Below are 18,773 nucleotides of genomic sequence, written 5' to 3'. Positions count from 1 at the left end.
TAGTTGAAAAAGACCATAGGAGGAAAAGCAGAGAATACTGAACTTAGAATCAAATGACCTGGGTTCAAACACATGTTCTTGCAATAACTTGGTGCATACTAGAGGCTTTAGACCCTTTCAAGATCCATGCCCAAAAGAGAGCAGAGATACAAGACCCAGGAAAGAGCATCACAGAATAGTGGAGCAATATCTCAAGAAGACATCTGAAGCTCTACAATAGAGGTGTCATATATGTTACCCATGGGACATGTTGTCCTGGAATATTCAGTAATTCAGATGAAACAGGTTAAAATGAAATTGGGAAATATAACAAAACAAAATAACAAAATAAATAAAACCATAACAGAACATAGATAATGTTAATATGTGGTTTTCTAAATCAAAATGCAGTCCCTAGGGATCTTTATGCAGGACTTGATTCATTGTTTTACTGGTCTCATAGACTTAATAAAATGATGAAGAAAATGTCAATAATTTATATTAAAATTTACAATGCATCTCGTGTTCTCAGAAAGCCAATTGCTAAATATTTGCCAGCACACCCTTGGCAATCTCAGAAGAGAACCACAAGAAGTTGGGAGGGATGGGTAAGGAGGAGACCAGGAAAAGTCCTTTACAAAAGGTGGGATTTGAAGAAAGTCAGGGGGAAAACATTCCATGCTTGAGAAATAGCCATTGAAAAGGCATGTAATTGTGTGTACACACAATTCAGAAGAGATGATTGTTAAATATGAGACCATAGAAATCAACTATGTATGTGCATATTGTTTCCCCCTCCTTGAAAAGAGGGACAATATCTTTGGCCTTTCTTTATATCCCCAAAGTTTAGCACAATGTCTGATAATGCATTGGTGTTTAATAAATGCTTGTTAACTAATTGATTGGACTATGGAAGATTAAGAAAGGCTTTAAGAGATGGCATTTGATTTGAGCTGTAATGGAAGCTATAGATTTTAAAAGGAAAGCATGAGAGGAAATCTGTGAAAATGCATGTAGACAGGAGAAATAAATGCTGACTTTGAGAAACAAGGAGTAGGCTAGTATGACTTTGGCATAAAATGTATGATGAAAAAAATTGTATAGTAAATCTGGAATGATAGGCTGGAACCAAATGGCACAGAAACTTAATTGCCAAGCTGCAAGTTTTATCCTAGAGGCAAAAAGAGTATGACTTGGGACTAAAACTGTTTTGGAAATGAAGGTGATATGGTCAGACATATGCTTTAGAATTATTGGGGGGGGGGTAGAGCCAATATGGCAACAGGAGAAGAGTCTCTCTTATGAGCTTAATCCAAAATATTTCAAAAAACTTATAATTATGACTAAATTTTCGAGAGAGGGACCCCACAGAAAGATCCAGTGAGACAATTCTCCAGCCCAAGGTAACCTGGAAAATAGAGGGAAAACTGTGTTCCATGGGGTTGGAGGGGTGGCACCAGAGTGAAGGAACTTCAGGCTCCCAGAAACTGCCCTAGGGCACCTGGAAGTGCCAGCTCTGGGCAGCTGAAGCAGTTTCCTGACCTGCACCCCAGTGAACACCAAGCACAACTTGGAAGATCACAAAAGAGACCTCTGTCAAAGTGAGCACAAAGCCCAGGCCCTCAGCAGCAGGGGCAGGCCAGATCCCAGGAAATAGTAGCAGGCCTATGGAGCCACCAAACAGGAGCCTCCAGGCAGCTTCCTCCAGGGCATTCAGCCCACGGAAGGTAAGGGAGTGGAAGGAGACTGCTAAGGTCTTTCCTCTGTCCCTGGAACAGGACTCTGGGGCTCTGACCACATTCAGATCCCGGTTGCAGTCTAGTCCCCGCATAGAGCAGGGACCCCCCTCATAGTCCTGTGGCAGAGGGGTGAGCTTGTGGAGAACAGGAGAACAGTCAGAGCCTCGTCACTGAGGTCCTTGTGGGGGGGGAGTCCCAATAATACTCAAAAGCTATGGAAGCACCCCCCAAACTAGGCACAGGATGGAGAAATGAGTAAATGGGGGGAAAAGGAACCTAACCATAGACAATTATTTTGGTCCCATGGAAGACTGAAATACTCAATCTGAAAATGAGAAAGTCCAAGCTTCTGCATCTAAGAAATATAGAAAGCTGGGCTCAGGCTATGACAGAGGACAAAAAAAGATTTTGAAAATTAAGTAAGGGAGATAGAAGAAAAAAATTGGGGAAAGAAATGAGAGAGATGCAGGAAAAACATGAAAACCAGTTTAGGTCAAATGGATAAAACAATTCAAAAAGTTATTGACAAGAAGAATGTTTTAAAAAGCAGAATTGGACAGGTGGAAAAGGAGATGAGAAAGCTCTCTGAGGAAAACAAATCCTTTAGATATAAAATAGAGCTAAAGGAATCAGATGGCTTTGTGAGAAATCAAGACACTCTAGTTCAACACCAAAAGAATGAAAAATTAGAGGAAAATATGAAATATCTCATGGATCTGGAAAACAGATCCAAAAAAAGATAATTTAAAAATTATTGGGCTCCCTGAAAGTCATGATCAGGAAAAGAACCTTGATCTCATTTTTAAAGAATTTCTACAGGAAAATTGCCCTGATATCCTAGAAGCAGAGGGCAAAATAGAAATTGAGAGACTCCACCAATCTCCCCCAGAAAGAGATAAAAAAACAAACCCCAGGAATATTATAACCAAGTTACAGAACTCCCAAGTCAAAGAGAAAATATTACAAGCAGCCAGAAGGACACAATTCAAATATCATGGAGCTACAGTCAGAATCACACAGGACTTAGCATCAACTACATTAAGGGCTCATAGGGTTTAGAATATAATATTCCAGAAGGCAAAACAGCTTGAAATGCAACCGAGAATCAACTACCCAGCAAAACTGAACATCCTCTTTCAGGGGAAAAGATGAACTTTCAATGAACCAGGGCAATTTCAAATGTTCCTGTTGAAATGACCAGAACTGAAAAGAAAGTTTGACCTTCAAGTACAGGACTCAGGTGAAGCATAGAGAAGGTGGACAAAAAGTAAATTATGAGGGACTTAATGATGATGAACTACATGTATTCCTTCACAGAAATATGATACTGATAATACTCATATGAACCTTCCCATTTAATAGAGCAGGTGTAAGGAGCTTTTATAGATGAGGCACAGGAGAGGACTGAATTTGAAGATATAATATTTTGTACAAATGGAGTCAATAGGTGAAAGGGAAATGTACTGGGAGAAAGGAAAAGAGAGGTAGAATAGGCTAAGATATTTCATATAAAAGATATTTCATGTAACTTTTGCAATGGTATGGAAGCGGGGGAAGGCAAGGGGGAATGAGTGAACCTTCATTCTCATCAGAAATGGCTCAGAGAGGAAATAGCATACACACTCAATAGGGTATAGACATCTAGAAGAAAAAGGAGAGAAGGGGGACAGGGCAAGGGAAGGGGGGAATGTGGATGATAGAGGAGAGGGTAGATCATGGAAGAGGATAGTCAGATATAACACATTTTCTTTTTTACTTTTTGCAAGGTGCTGGGATTGGTTGGCCTGTCTGGGAACACAGGGCTGGGTGGTCTGTCTGCTGCGCCACTTGGCTTCCCCACTTGGCTGCCCCACAGCACATTTTTGAAGAAGGACAGAGTGAAAGGAGTGAGAAAATATAATAAATGGTAGTGGGGAGGAATGGATGGAGGGAATTACAATCAGCAACAGCAACCGTGGAAAATACGGAAGTAACTTTTATGATGGGCTTTCCATAAAGAAAGTGATCCACCCAAGACAGATCTATTGTTATCAGAACACAGACTGAAATGCATTTTTTTCCTCTTTCTTTTACTATATTTCTCATAAGGTTTTATATTTTAGTGGGGGGGGATTATGTTTACTCTTAAACAATGATATTTTAGCAATGTGTAAATAAATTAAAGGGGGGGAATACTGGACAAAAAAAAAAAAGAATTATCAAGATGACCACTACTTGGATGATGGAAGGCAACAGGGAGAAACTTAAGGAAGGATTTTATATAGTCTATGAAAGAAATGAGGAAGGTTTGAGTTTGAAGAAATTGAAAAATGTAAAAGATATTGTGAAAATAGTCAATAAAGGGCAGTTAGGTGGATAGAGTACCAGCCCTGGAATCAGTAGGACCTGAGTTCAAATCCAATCTCAGAAACTTAAAAATGACCAAAATTTCAACAACAAAAAAAGGATTTAACCCCAGAACTGAGAGGGAGCTAGAAGGTAGGGTCAAGAAGTTCTTGATCCAGGAGCAGCTAGGTGGCGCAGTGGATAGAGCACCGGCCCTGGAGTCAGGAGCACCTGAGTTCAAATTTGACCTCTGACTCAATAACTACCTAGCTATGTAGCTTTGGGTAGGTCACTTAACCCCATTGCCATGCAAAAAAAAATTTAAAAGAAAAGCAAAAATAGAGTCAATAAAGTTTGGCAAATTGTTGGATATGAATAGTAAGAGAAAGGGAAGAAGTGAGAATGACTGAGATTGTGAGCCTGGTTAAAAGGTTAAGATGCTTTAATAGAAATAAGAAAATTTAGATTGAGGGAGGAGAGAAAGATAATGAATTATATTTTACACCTGTTCATTCTGAGATCCCTACCAACCAGGTGGAATTACCTAGTAGGGACTTGCTAGTATGGTACTAGGACTCCATATTTAAGTCTGGGAGTCAAATTCATAGAGATCATAGTTGAACCAAAATCATTGAGAGAACCAGTTTAGTTCAAAACCTTGGGTCACAGCTACATTTAGGGTGTGGTACATGGATGGTTATCCTGCAAAAGAACCTGAGAATATCTTTCTGTGCCTCACTCTTTCTTAACTATTAGCAGTCAGCTAAACAATGTAGTGGACAGAGCACTGGGTCTGAAGTCAGGAAGACCCAAGTTCAAATTCAGTCTCAGATACTTACTAGTATTGACCCTGACCAAGTCACTCTTCATGCTCAAACCTTCCTCACGTTCACCTACCTGTCAGGGTTGTTGTGAGGATCAGATGAGGTAAAATTTTTAAAGCTATTTAGCAGTACCTGCAGAGTAGTACTTATTAAGTCTTCCTAGGTACTTAATAAATCTTTGTTTCCTTTCTTCCTGTGAGACGATCTCACTTCTTTCTCTCCCCAAACTTAGCTCAATACTTGACCAGTTAAATTGCACAGTGTCTTCAACTATTAAATCTCTTTACCCTTGTTCTCCTTGCTATGCCCTTCAGAATGATTGCCATGCCGGGGTTATCTCTATGATCTAAATGCTTCATGCCTGCTAGAAAAAGTCACACGATGCCAATTGGAAAATTAGACTTTGAGAACTCAAAAAACTGTAACATGGTCACATGTTACAATGTCACAATGATTAGGATCACTGGATCATAAATTTAGAACCAATTCATACAATATAGACCAATAACTAATACATCCACTTCAGTTTTATAAATAAGGATACTAAAACATAGATAGGCTAAATAACTTGCCTAGATTTACATTTCATAAGTATCTAAGGTGATATTTGATTATGTGTCTTTCTGACTTCAAATACACACACATACACACACACACACACACACATATATATGTAAGTGTGTATATATACAAAAAATATATTTTTAATTATTTCATTTTTAATGATGGGGTAAAATAAACATTTCCATAACTTAAGAACAATAAAAAGAAGAATCCATATGAAACTGAAAATCTACTATGCACACCTTGCTCTTCCTTTCAAATATACTACAAAATTATCATGAAAGTATTTTTTTCCTTTTTTTTTCTTCTTCCCTACCTCTGCCCCTGCCTAGAAATGGTCACCATTATGTTTGTCCTTCATTTTCAAAGAGGATCACAAAATCAGGGAGGTGATGCCATGACAAGCACATAAATTGGATTTAAGTGAGGGGATGCTGTGCTAATTCACCAGACTCACTTTCTTCTCCAGAGCCATCTGGGTGTAGTGACCAGGTATGAATCAGGATGACTGGAGATGGCCCTGGATGAGAGGCGTTCAGGTTAAATGACTTGCCCAAAGTCACACAGCTAGTAAGTGGCAATTATCTGAGGCTGGATTCAAAGTTCCAGCCTCCTAATTCCAAGACCAGAGCTCTATCTACTGTGCCACCTGGCTACCATTAAACATACACACACACACACACACATACACACACACACACATAAATATATAAGCATGTAAATGTATGTATGTATTGTGTATGTACATATATATGTAAATTTATACTATATATCCTTTTTATCATTTCTTTCTCTGGATGCAGATATTTATATATATACATATACATGTAATCTCTCTGGACATTTCCTTCCTTGGATTTATAATTTCACAAGATTCACAGTTGAAATGGGCATTTAGCAGTACAATACTTTATCACCAACTTTTTCCTGGCAAAGACTATGACTCAGATTATGATTCAGAGTCAAAATACAAAATTCAGACTCCCATATCAAATTCAAGCATCACTTTTCCATTTGCCAAACTTCATCCACTATTTTCTTCTTTGAGGGGAAAAATATTACTTTTCCAGATTTTTAATTTTTTTTTTATTTTTTTCTCCAAAATTGTTGTCCTGTCCAGTGTGATTTTTATATGTCATGGAAGCTGAAATATTGAGAAAAGAAGTTTCTGAGTCTTGAATGGGTAGATCCTTAACTATCACTAAATTGTAGTCATGAAACCAAAGTATTAGAAATTTTGTGAGTACTAAAGATATAACACTTCTATCTTAGTCTTCCATTTTAGAAACCATAGTAGATTTCAATGCAGTGTAATTCAAAAAAATATTTACTAAAGGCCAGGCACTGTGATAGTAAGACTCAGGGTAGAGAATGACAAAAATGAGGGTCCCTACCTTTAAGGTCTATAATTCTACTGAAAAGAACACATATGCACAGATAAACAAACCCAAGATATATGCAAAATAAGCACAAAGTTGGAGGAGGGAGAACTAATGGGAAGAATCAAGAGATTCTACTATGGTGTTCTTTGAAGCTCTGATTGTATTTTTGAAGAAGAAAGATAATTATAGTGGTGCTGAACCAATAATGCCTTCATAAGAGGGCCTTTTCCCCATTACCTGTCGTCCTCCATTAACATGCACTAGAGCATGTCCAGGTATTCTCTGCTGTTGGCTGTCACATGGAAATTTGAAGTCATCATGACTCATCTTTAGAGAGTCCTCTGATTTTCTATAAGTAAGAAATGTTGAAGCTCTTTGACCTTATATAAAGAAGGGAGGTTTCCAATTGAACTTCCTGATTGTAGTTCTCCAAATTATAAAATGTGACTTAGTATATGGTGAGGAAAAGGTGAAATCTTTTATCCATGCAATCTTTCCCATGTGAGAGTTAGTGTCAAAGGGCTAGCTTGGACTAGGAATATCTGGGTTCCCCACTTCTTTTATGTTTCCTTTCCTTTAGTGGAGATTGTGTGATATTGAAAAGTCCAATGATCTAATAACCAAATGATCAGGTTGTGATTAAAGCAACAAGAAGAATAGGCTGGTACTGCAAAAGGTGTTTACATTGAAAAGTGAGGGCACTGGGACAAATACGAAACTTGGTTATTTTTCTAGACACTCTCCAGTGCATGGTGTGACATTTGAAATGGCTAATTAATAGTTTTGCAAAAAAGTGCTTTATGATCTTATTGGATCTATCAACCTTTCAGACAATTGGTATCTATAGCAACAAGTTACTGAATCCTGTTTATATTCTCCAAGGTAGCATTGTTTCCTGTATAATAACATGTTTTGTATAATATACACTCCTTGTGTTTGTGTGTGTGTGTGTATGTGTGTGCACTTAATCCTCAGAGCCTAGGATCATGCTTTACATATAGCAACTTTACCAAATGCTTGTGGAACATATCTGATTCATTTCTCAATGATGCTACTAGTCAAAACATCCCAGTGAGCCAAATTTAAAATCAAACATTTTCTTTTGCTTCAGTGTACAAGGGGAAAGTAAACAAATTGTTTCTATTTCTTTCTGCATTAACTGCCACGTCTTGGGCTTCTTTTATGGAACTATACAAGAAGAGACTTTGTGCTAGGAAACAAATAAAGCCCAGTGGTTTTCAAACCCAGTTCGGTTTATTTGAAACTCAACATCTGATCTGAGAATCCAATGTAGAACATTTCATTTGAAATTTGTTATTAAAAAAAAACCCTGACAAGGATGCAGAAGTGGAGTAGGGTTGAAAAAAGATATAGTGTGTTTTGTTCTGTGAAATCACCTTTCTTCCCCCCCACCACCAGATTTCCAGATATTATTTTGTTTGGAGGCATTGAAAGAAGAATGCCGCGCCCTTACCCCAGTCCCTCAAGAAAAAGCAGTCTCAATGGGGTTAAACAACTTTTCCAGTTTCAAGTGTTGCTTGCCACTTTGGTTTAGGATCCTTAATTTGAGAACTAGTCTTTATATAGATCCTAAATGGGGGGATGGTGGGAAGAAGGAGAAAGAAGGGAACTTCTTGGGCATAGATCAGTCACTCTGAGGAAAACTTTCTAAGAAAAATTCTGTGGTTCCATAAAGTTGTATGATTTCAGACATCCTGGACAAAAGTAATGAAAGTTTCTTTCAAGTCCTTACTTTTTAAAAAAATATTCACTTTTGATATTATACTTGCCCTACTCCCAATTCAGAACCACCCTTCTCTCCATTCCCCACCTATCATCCTGCCCAGCTCCCAAAGGAAGTTTCATTACTAGAACCATCTTCCTAGGATCTCCTACTCTAGAGTCTCACCCAGAACTCTTTGGATAGCACCACTAAAATCCTTTTTTCCTTTAAAATATTCTGTTCTATGTCATGGAGAGAATGACAGAAAATCCATACTATTATATTTTAAGTTACTTATGTTTTAACATTTCTAGATAATATGCATTTTAACCTTATGATTCTTATGGACATAACGCCTTAACTAAAAGAATAACTGTGGTAATAAGGATTTCTGGCTCTGTGGCTGATCAAAAAAAGAGACTTTTCCAAATAAATAAGGAAACTCATGCTACTCAATAGGAAGTAAGATATACCTCTCTTAGCATAGATGTATATAGCCTTGGGATTACCAAGTTTTTCAAGACCTGGGATCATTTCTGATTGCTGAATAGAAAGGAATTAAAGAACATAAAATCCAGAGATGCTGTCCTAAGAGCAGACAGCATGCTTATATAAATCTACAATATCTTTCTCAGATTAACTGAAAAGAGTATTGTTTTCCATATTTTTTAGAGGTTCTACAAGTCCTTAGAGGAGGCTGGATACTCTGCCCCAGAGCCATAAGCCTTTAATTAACTATAATGAAGAGAACAACATTAACCAGAAATAATATTTATTGGTCAACAGTAAAACACACAATAGAAAAGCATTGTAAATAAAACTATATATATATATATTAATGCTTTATTTTTTCTTCAGTACTCCACAAAACACTACAGACAGTAACAAAATAATTCAATTAGTTTTGAAAATTTTCAAGATATCAGAACACACTTCATCTTCTGTAGCCATTAACAATACCTCAGACATTGATTTCTGAGATGTAATATTAACTAATATTATATTTCTTTCTTAAAACAATTGACATTATTTATTTCTATCCAGGAGTCATAACATATACACATATCCATAAACAAGAGAAGAGCTCAGGATACGCTAGGCAAACCCTCCAATGGCCTGGAGCCATTTGCCTATACATCACTTAGAGAAAATACAAATGAAGAGGAGAAAAGGGCAACACACAGAAGAGAAATAATCTTGGGGCAAATGGGGGAAGGCAGGGCAAGTAACAGAAGCAGCCTACATATTTTCCATTGCTCTTTTAGCAATGTGCTCTCTTCCCTTTTCTGTTTTTGACTGGTTGAGGTATTCCAGAACCTTCAGCAACAAATCTTCATCTAGATACTGCCTGTTCTGGGTTTCATCATTTTCCTGGGTAACCAGAGGGAGCCTTTTGGTGACAGAGCCCAGTTTATCAGAATCTTGAGATCCCACCTGGCTCAAATGCTCTTTGATGGCCTGTTCAATTTGTTCCTCTTCCTGTTGGTCATCTTCTGAGGAGCCTGGGAGAGAAACCCGCTTCATCTGGTTTGAATTCATAACCTCAGGATATTTAGCTAACACTTTAGCTAAATAATCTTCTAATTCTTCATCCTTGTCCTTCAGGTTTTCATATGCTACTTGTCTCCTTTCCAGATCTGGAATCCAAGCAGCTTTGGGAATTTGTTGTCCTCTAATTTTTCCAGGAGCATAGGGGAGCCTAGGAAGAATATTCTCTCGATTAAACTGGTTGGCAAAATACGGAACTTTCTGATTTGCTGCATTCTCAGTTCCTAAAAGATTTAAAATGTCCTCAATATTAAGACCTTCAGGTAGGGAATTTGTCACACCATGTCCAGATTGCTTTCCATAGCTACCCTTGGAGACCATCTTATTTTGGAACAAATCAGGATGTTCTACATCAGTTTCTGAGACTTCCTCTAGGTCATCTGGCAGTTCAGGTTCCTGCTCAGTTTCCAGTCTTTCATTTGGCTTATCTCCAGTTTTGAGCATGTCAAGTAAATCCTCTGGTGGGATTTGTAAATTCCTTGATATTTCAATTAGTTGATAAATTGACTGAGGATCAAATTGTTTCTCCAAAAACTTGGCTGCTCTCTTTTCTTCATTTTTTCCAACCCTGAACTTCCCGTTTCCTGCACCATTCACTAACTTTTTCAAATAATAGTTTATTAGCTTAGACACTTCATCTGAGACCTGATCCTTATTTTCTTTCCTAAGACCTTCATCTGGTACATCAAGTTGACCTGAGCGCTTCATTTCATCATCAATCTCTTCTTCATTTTTGTCAATCTCCTCTTTGCTGTCTCTTACCTCTTCCTGAGTTTGGCTCTCTATTTTTTCCTCTATTGGGTTCCAATCTTCTCCACCAACGACATCTTCATAGGCAATGTTGTTAACTTTGTAGATGTCATCTTCATCATCTGCATATAGTTTTTGCTCCTCATCAACCCTCTCACGCTTATGATTGTTTGGCCCAGTCAATTTCCCCAGTTCTTGGAACACAGACTCTAGAGTGGCAAGGCTTTGGGGAGTGTATTGCTCTTCCACAATCTCATTAGTACGTTTAAAAGGGTTGTCTCGGGAGCTCTCTTCATACATTCGTGGCAACTTGGCATGCTTGTGTTTTCTTTCAGGCCACTGCTGGGTCTCATAATCGTCACTCAAATCAATCGGAAAGTTCTTTTCAGAATTTAAAGGATAGGGTTGGTTTTCTTTGGGAGCAGACTGAGGCTCTTTTTCAGCTTGTCTCAAGGCTTCCAGTAATATTTGCAACAAATGTGACTCATCTTCGTTCAATGAATCCCTTAAATTTTCTGGCAAGTGGCTTTGATCAATACTTTCTTTCTGTTGAAGGGAAACTGGAATTCCCTGGTACGAATTATATTCCGGGTTGATTTCCCCCTTGTTAGCTTGTTGTCTAAGGTTTTCTATGTACTCCAAAGCCTTGATCATATCAGGGCTAGGAAATCTTTGAAAGTTTTTTAATCTGTAGTCTGGATCTTTCTGAAGCAGTTGGTAATGTTGAAATGAAGCTGCATCAGCACAACAGATTAGGAAAGCTAAGGAGGTGAGAGACAAAGCTGCTCCAAGCCAGCAGATCTTAGTATCTGTCATGTTTGAATGATTTCCTTAAAGGAAAGAAAAGAACAATTAACAAAAATAAATCAAAGTAGGGAAATTCAAGTTCCTTTTTTGTTAATAGCTCCCTTTTCAATAAATTTTGACAGCCAAAAATAAGAGTATTTCTAAGTGAGTCTTGCAAATGAATCAAGGGTATCAATGGAATTTCAAGAAAAATTAATAAAGCCTTAGGGATATTTCTTGGCAATAAACCCCATAAAGAAAAAACCCCTGGAAACCAGCATAACTTAATGAATTAGCTGGCCTTGGGTTCTAATAGATCTTTATTCAAGTCCTGTTTCTGACACATCTACTTGATCTGTACAAAAACAAATTAACTAAACTTTCACTGCCTCAGGTAACTTTCTAAGAAGTTGATGATCTGCATAGGTAGAGGGAATTTATGTTGAGGTATTCTCTACAAAAATGAAATCACAGGTTCAGACCATGTAACAAACAAACAAGCAAATATACCAATTAACAAATATACTGTAATAAGCATCTCTAGTATATACACTAAAAATATAACTGTAAACTTTTAATTTTGGAAATGACCATTCCAAAGAAACAAACATTTTTCTTGTGCTGCAACAATTACAAAGGTCACAAAGAGTGATAATGACAATCATAAAGAAGAATTTACAGGTAATTTCACCCTGATGTGTCTAAACTGTGCAAAACAATCACTCCATTGAAAATAATCATTTTAATCAACTGTTGGAGACTGTATTGACCAAATAGATGATTAATTTAATGGATTTTTCACTTTTAAACCAATTTGCTTGGAATAATATAGCCAGTGTTACAGTGATATTCCTGAATATGATAGCCTATTATAACATAGTATCACAAGTCCAAGCTAAGTGCAGTTATGAATAAGACCCTTATGCAAATATTTTTCCATTCCAACAATAACTTCTCACATCAGTACCAAGTCTTACACATGATTTAGGAAGACTAAAGCTTTGGTTACCTTCATAATATGTACCTTTCAGATCTCAACTAAACAAGTTTAAATTTTAAAAACTCTACTTTTAAAAAGACAAAAATGTGAATATATATTTCTCTGTACTTCATAGGAATTCAAATGAGGTCACTGTTATCTTTATTGACTCATTAACTATAACCATCATTTCTTTACTTTACTTCAAATTATTTCAGCAGTTTTTAATACGACATAGTAAATAATCACAGATGCTCCAGCTGAAGCATGAGTTTTTAACTAGTCTATTTTTGTCCTTATAAGCATACAAAACCAGTTTGTTCAATGTCTCTATCTATTTTGGTGTGGACCTGTGAAAAAAATCCTCTTGAATGACTCATATTGCTAAAATTCTTAAAATAACCACTACTTCTCTCCTAATTTAGGTAGAACAAAGAGGGTGCATTGAATTTATCATTCTTAATATTTCATTACTAAATTTACTAAATTTAATGATCTTATAATCTGATATGAAAATTAGAATGTTAGATTTTATCACTGCTGCTACTGAACATTTTCCTTCTAATACTTGGCAATACTTAGTTTTAGTCTCATGAAATAAATATAAAGAAGGATTGCCTTATTTGCTTCTGGCATCTGGTAGAAAATCCAATATTCTTCTTATAGGAAAAATTGTTCTGATTTGGCAACAGGTGAACCAGTCAAACAAGATACATGTGTATAATTTTCTGCTGACCAGTGCCTAACATTGTGAGAGATTGGCATTGATTCCTGAATGACTTTCATCTTGACTAGCCTATAGACAACTTTCATCCTAACTACCCTAGATTGTTCAATTTGTTCTTTATAAGAACTTCTTTGATTTTGATCATCTAAATTATATCTTTACAAATTAATTTCAGTGTCTAGGTTATTATTTATTTCATTAAAGTAAAAAGTAAAATGATCACCATGCAAAGTATTTCTAAATAGAAATATTTACTGTCTTTTTTATCATTGAGTACATTATGAAAAAATCATGGATTTAAACTAAATTAGGTTATAAGAACTTTGTCATATTATCTAAGCTTAATTTCACTTCAGGTATCAGTTTCAACTTTTTGCACACATAATATAATGGAAAACTAATTCGGCTCCATTTCCTTTTAAACTATATTTCTCTGACATACTTAAAATTAGAACTGTTTGTTTCTTTAAAATGCTCATTTCGGGGTACTGTGTTTTCCTTAATTGTTGTTTTTATGGTTTTCCCTTGGGTAAGTACTGCAATATGTTTAACATTTAACAACTTAACCATTAGTCATTTTTTTTTTGCAGATTCCATTTGGTCAATGGATAAGAATCAAAATCTACCTTCCCACTCTGTGTCCTTCTTAAATAATGAAAACTGAACCAAAAAAGTTCATTGTGGTCATTTAAAAGAATTTTGTCTATTTTCAGATTAAATCATCTCAAACCCAGCTAGCTGATCAAAAGACATTTCCCTTTATATCTTTACATCACATAGTATTAGCCTGGTACTCAGATTTCTACTCCCTAGTATTTCTATTCATCTCAACTGAACAATCTGATCAGCTTGAATCTGAGGAAAAAGAAATCCTTGTTTGGGTCAAGATCTTGAGCAACAAATGGAATGATCCTTAAATCATCCATTTAAACCTCAACAATAGAAACAACAGTTTTAGTATTTTTACCCACTTTAAAAAATATTTCCATAGAATGTCTAATATCATGTAAAAATTTATCTCAAATGAATAGTCCTTTAAGAAACTAAAGATTACCCAGAAATTCATTGGCACTTTCATCTTAACCTCCCAGAATTAAAATTAGAAAGCAATATGAGAGCTCTTTTCAGGGTATGTCACCCCAATGAGGATTCTACATAGTTGGTTTATTTAAGGTCTTCTAAGATAGATGCAAAAAAAGCAAACTAGTCTGATAATGCTGATAAACTATATTTGTAACCTAGGAAACATGCCATTTAGCACATTAAATATATTAATAACATTTCTAGGATTTTAACTGGTTCTATAAAAACAAAAATAACAGAATATTAGAATTTTAAAGCTTAACAGAAATAAGAACATTGTCATCAAGATATTTAACTTTTTCAAATCCCTTCTTATTTCTCATGGGTTTTCAATTTACTTTGAATCTTGACCACTACCCTAATCATATATGACAAAAATGAGAGGTTCCGTCATCAGAATAATAGTATTCTCATAATGGTCAAATGTGCAGCAGGTTGTTATTCAGTTACTACTACTTGAAATGCATATGCTAGACCAACCTTTTCATATTTCCCTAGAAACACAGAAGAAAACAGAGAACTTTTCATAACATTAAATAGAAATACAGCCTTACCTGTTATTTAGATAGCCGAGTGCATCTACAGCATGATCTTCCTGTCAGCTGGGAGTTTACGGACTGTTTTCAGCACCCGGACAGCTCCCTCTGCTTATACAGAACACCACCTGACTCTGCACTGCCACACTGACGTCACTGTACTCGGTCACACAAGCAAAGCACAAGTGAGCTTGGCAAAGAACAGTAGAGAAAATAATCATTTGAGGAGGTGTGTGGTGTGTGTGTGTGTGTGTGTGTGTGTGTGTGTGTGTGTGTTTAAACAAGTCTAATTCTGTTGTATGCTTACGCCACCTGTCTTTTTGGGTTGAAAATTGCAGTTTTCCTCTATTCAATTTGATCTAAAGCAGAAAAACCTCCACTAACCCTTTAAAGTCAATGTTATGTGCAGCATCCCTTGGCAAAAATAAAGAAATCTGTCAGACAACTACAGTTAGTTATTTGATAATCTTACCGCTTTTCCGGTAACTTATTATGGATTGATATTTTTCCTCATGAGAAAGTTTTAAAGGCAAGTATTCATTCCTTGAATACAAAGAAAATATATTATTATTCTCACACTATCACTACGAAATGAAACTAAAAGAAAGGATTATTCATACACTTCTTCATATCTTGAACTGAACATTCTTCAAGGAAAAAATCATTTTTCTTATCAAACTTGAAGTTACCTTGTCTTTTAAAGATTTAAATCATCCACATGCATGATTATATGCAGTCCTGGATTTGCATCAACCTGAATTTGTATTTTACATTGACTAATTTCCAAAAAAAACTAAAAATGTTGTAAACCAATAAAGTGACTTTGATTTTTCCTGAAGAACAAAAACCAGATCTTCCAATTCAGGAATAGGTAAGCAAGAAATCTACCTAAGGATTATTCTAACACTGAAGGAAAGAGGGAATAGACACATTGTTACTTACTCCTTTCAAACATGGTGTGCAGTTATAATAGTGCAATAAGGGGGAACCACCAAATGACTACCTCCATATTAACAAATTCAACTAAGCAAAAGTATATGAATTTGCTACTTATAATCTTTATTTCCTACTGACACATGCAAGTGTTATGCTCTTTATATGAATCATGTAAAACTACAGGTTTGTCTAGTTTTATTCAGTAGATGAAGTACTTAAATGTTTTATGGAAATTGAAAGCCATTTTAAAGAAGAAATCACCACATAAATTATTTCTTTTTATAAAGAATGCAATAGTAACCAAATCAGTCTCCTACAACCACTATGCATATAACTGTCACCTTTGATATACGTGATCCTTTCAACAAGGACCAGGGGCATATAAATCAACTTGAGATTGAACAGGAAATATATAGAGAACTTTTCTGTTCTGAGAAAATACATTCAGAATATATAAAGAACAGTGTTTCCTAGAATTTAGTTGGGCTGCAGTAATATTTAATCCTTTTGGAAGGCATTTTGCATTGTCTTTTTTTTTCCATTTAATGACACCCAGTTTTTCTATCACACTATGGTAAACCTGGGAAAATATTCAGCCTCTTCTCACCATTATTTCTCAAAATGATGCCCAAAGGCAGGTTTGCCACCTGAGAACTCACCATCTTCTAATATCTTTTAGGTCAGTCATTATGACTTTCATATATTATATTCTCTCATTCATTTCTTGTTCAATTTATTTTCCACGTATTAAAATATAAGTGATCAGTTTACCTATGTCAAAATAGAATGCCTAGTATAATGCTTTATCCATAGTAAGTACTTTGAAAATACTTGCTAACCTTGTGATTTAAATGACTGATATCTACTAATAGGCATTTGTGGTAATAGTAATGTTACAGCATTCCCCACAACTACTTTTCTTCAATGGAATCCATCTGGAGGAAAAATTCAAATGTAATATATCTGAAAATCACCTTTTATGTTGACTAAAAATTTGTTACAGAGCAAATATCACAAGCCCAGGATAATCCTGCTTTATTTCATCAAAGAAAATAAGATGAAAAGAATCATTTAAGAGCATTCTTTGACATTCCAGATCCCTATTTGAAATCTTTAAATTGCTAGCTATTATAGTTACTCAGAAAGCAAAGCTTGTGTATTGAGCATTTTCAAACTAATTATGTTCTATTTCTGAGCAAGGACTTTCACTCACATAACCTGTTTGGAGACTGCTAAAATCAAAGAAGTTGTTTGCAATTTAAATCCAAATTAATTGTTGATCTATTCCTCTATTAGAAACTGAGGGATGTTTTTTGTTTCTTCCTTTTGTTGCACTGACCATTTTTCTACTTCATATTTCTGTTAGATTCTAATTTTGCTCTCATTTGTATACCCACTTTGCCTTTAATCAAGTTCTTTCCTCTCAAATCCTCTTTCTTCTACTTTATTAACTTTCTCATCAGAATTTATATTTACATGAAAGCAATCAAGCACTAGAAAACTCAACAAAATTCAGCTCTCTCCTTCCTTCCTATCCTCCACACTCTCCCCCTTCCCTATCTTGAAATCTCTTCCATAGAATCATAGTCTCTTAGAGTAGACAAAGATAATAGAATTCATTCATTCGCATCTCCCACTGTCTGCCAGAATCTCCTCTATGATACCCCCTGACAAACAATGATCTAGTCTTTGCTTGAATATTTTCATGGATAACTATATGGTAGGTTGTTTTCCTCCTTTCTCATTCTCTTCTTTACTTTCACACTTTCTCCTGTTTCTCATGTTCCATATTTCTATCATCTTTTCCCCTCCCTCCCTTCCCTAGATCCTTCCATCCTGGATATCCTTAAATTGTTACAGTGAACAGATTTAGGGGGAAAAGATGTTCATTGCTTTCCAAGTTCTTCTCTTATAAGTTATACCTCTTTTTTTCCTCTCATTTTTCAGTGAAGCTGTTCTCTAAACTACTCTTGAAGAGGGAGGGGAAGATTTACTTCAAGTTACATTGAAAAAGTATGAAAATTAAGAATAGCATGTATTCTATTTTTAGTGAAAGAAATTGCAACTGCTATATTTCCAAATTAAGTTTTTTCCATTTCAATTTCCACTGCCATAAATAGCTTATACTTTCCTATTGTGTATTTTTTTACTTCTTGTTAATCATTCTGAATTGTTATTCGTGGAAACTGAAGGCATATAGCAAATTACTTTTCTTTTTGAGATTTTTGAGGAGAACACTTCCTTCAACACAGGAATAATAAATGGGTGAATTGATAGATAATTTATTTTTCTCCTTCATCCAATCGCTTTTCTCATTCTTCTTTGCCTTTTTTCCTTTCTCTTCTCCTTTCTCTTCTATCCCTTATCTCTATTTTCTTCCCCACAACCACTTCATTACTTTTATGACAGTATAAAGATGGGTATTATTTTTTGAAAGAATTATTAAGGGAAGAAAAATATTTAATAAATTCCACTCAAATCAGAGAATATAGGGAACCACCTTTCTTATCTATTTGCCAGCATGTACAAATCTGACACTGACATTGATAATGGTGTTCAGAAGGCATATGTGCGCTATGCATATTCAAACATAAACTGCACAGAACATGTCTGACATTGAGAAAATTTCAGAGCAGATTATATGCACACATATGGGTCCATATATATGCATACAACTCATACAATATATACATGACCATTTTTGTATGTGTACTATTTCTATGTATAAACATACACTCTATTTCACCAACTTTCTCATCAGCATTTATATTTATAAACAAATGATAATATATGGGTATTAATATACAAACATGCACATGTATATATGTGAGTGTATAAAGATATATGTATATAATATATGCAGTCATGCATGTAAATATGGCTTCATATATA

General features: G+C 35.5%; 1 protein-coding gene across 1 annotated transcript; it reads right to left on the bottom strand.

Annotated features, from left to right (window-relative positions):
• Positions 1-9,405: 9,405 nt before the first annotated feature.
• Positions 9,406-15,026, bottom strand: SCG2 (secretogranin II). The gene is made up of 2 exons (XM_074192546.1): positions 14,964-15,026; positions 9,406-11,664 (listed from the first exon to the last, which is right to left on the bottom strand). Exon 2 carries the CDS (start codon positions 11,648-11,650, stop codon positions 9,776-9,778), a length of 1,875 nt encoding a protein of 624 aa, XP_074048647.1. The 5' UTR covers positions 11,651-11,664; positions 14,964-15,026; the 3' UTR covers positions 9,406-9,775.
• Positions 15,027-18,773: the final 3,747 nt, after the last annotated feature.

Source organism: Macrotis lagotis, chromosome 6 (assembly GCF_037893015.1).
Source record: "Macrotis lagotis isolate mMagLag1 chromosome 6, bilby.v1.9.chrom.fasta, whole genome shotgun sequence".
In the NCBI taxonomy this organism is placed as follows: Eukaryota; Metazoa; Chordata; class Mammalia; order Peramelemorphia; family Peramelidae; genus Macrotis; species Macrotis lagotis.
The sequence above is the reverse complement of the archived record's forward strand: the minus strand, read 5'-3'. Positions and strand labels throughout refer to the sequence as shown.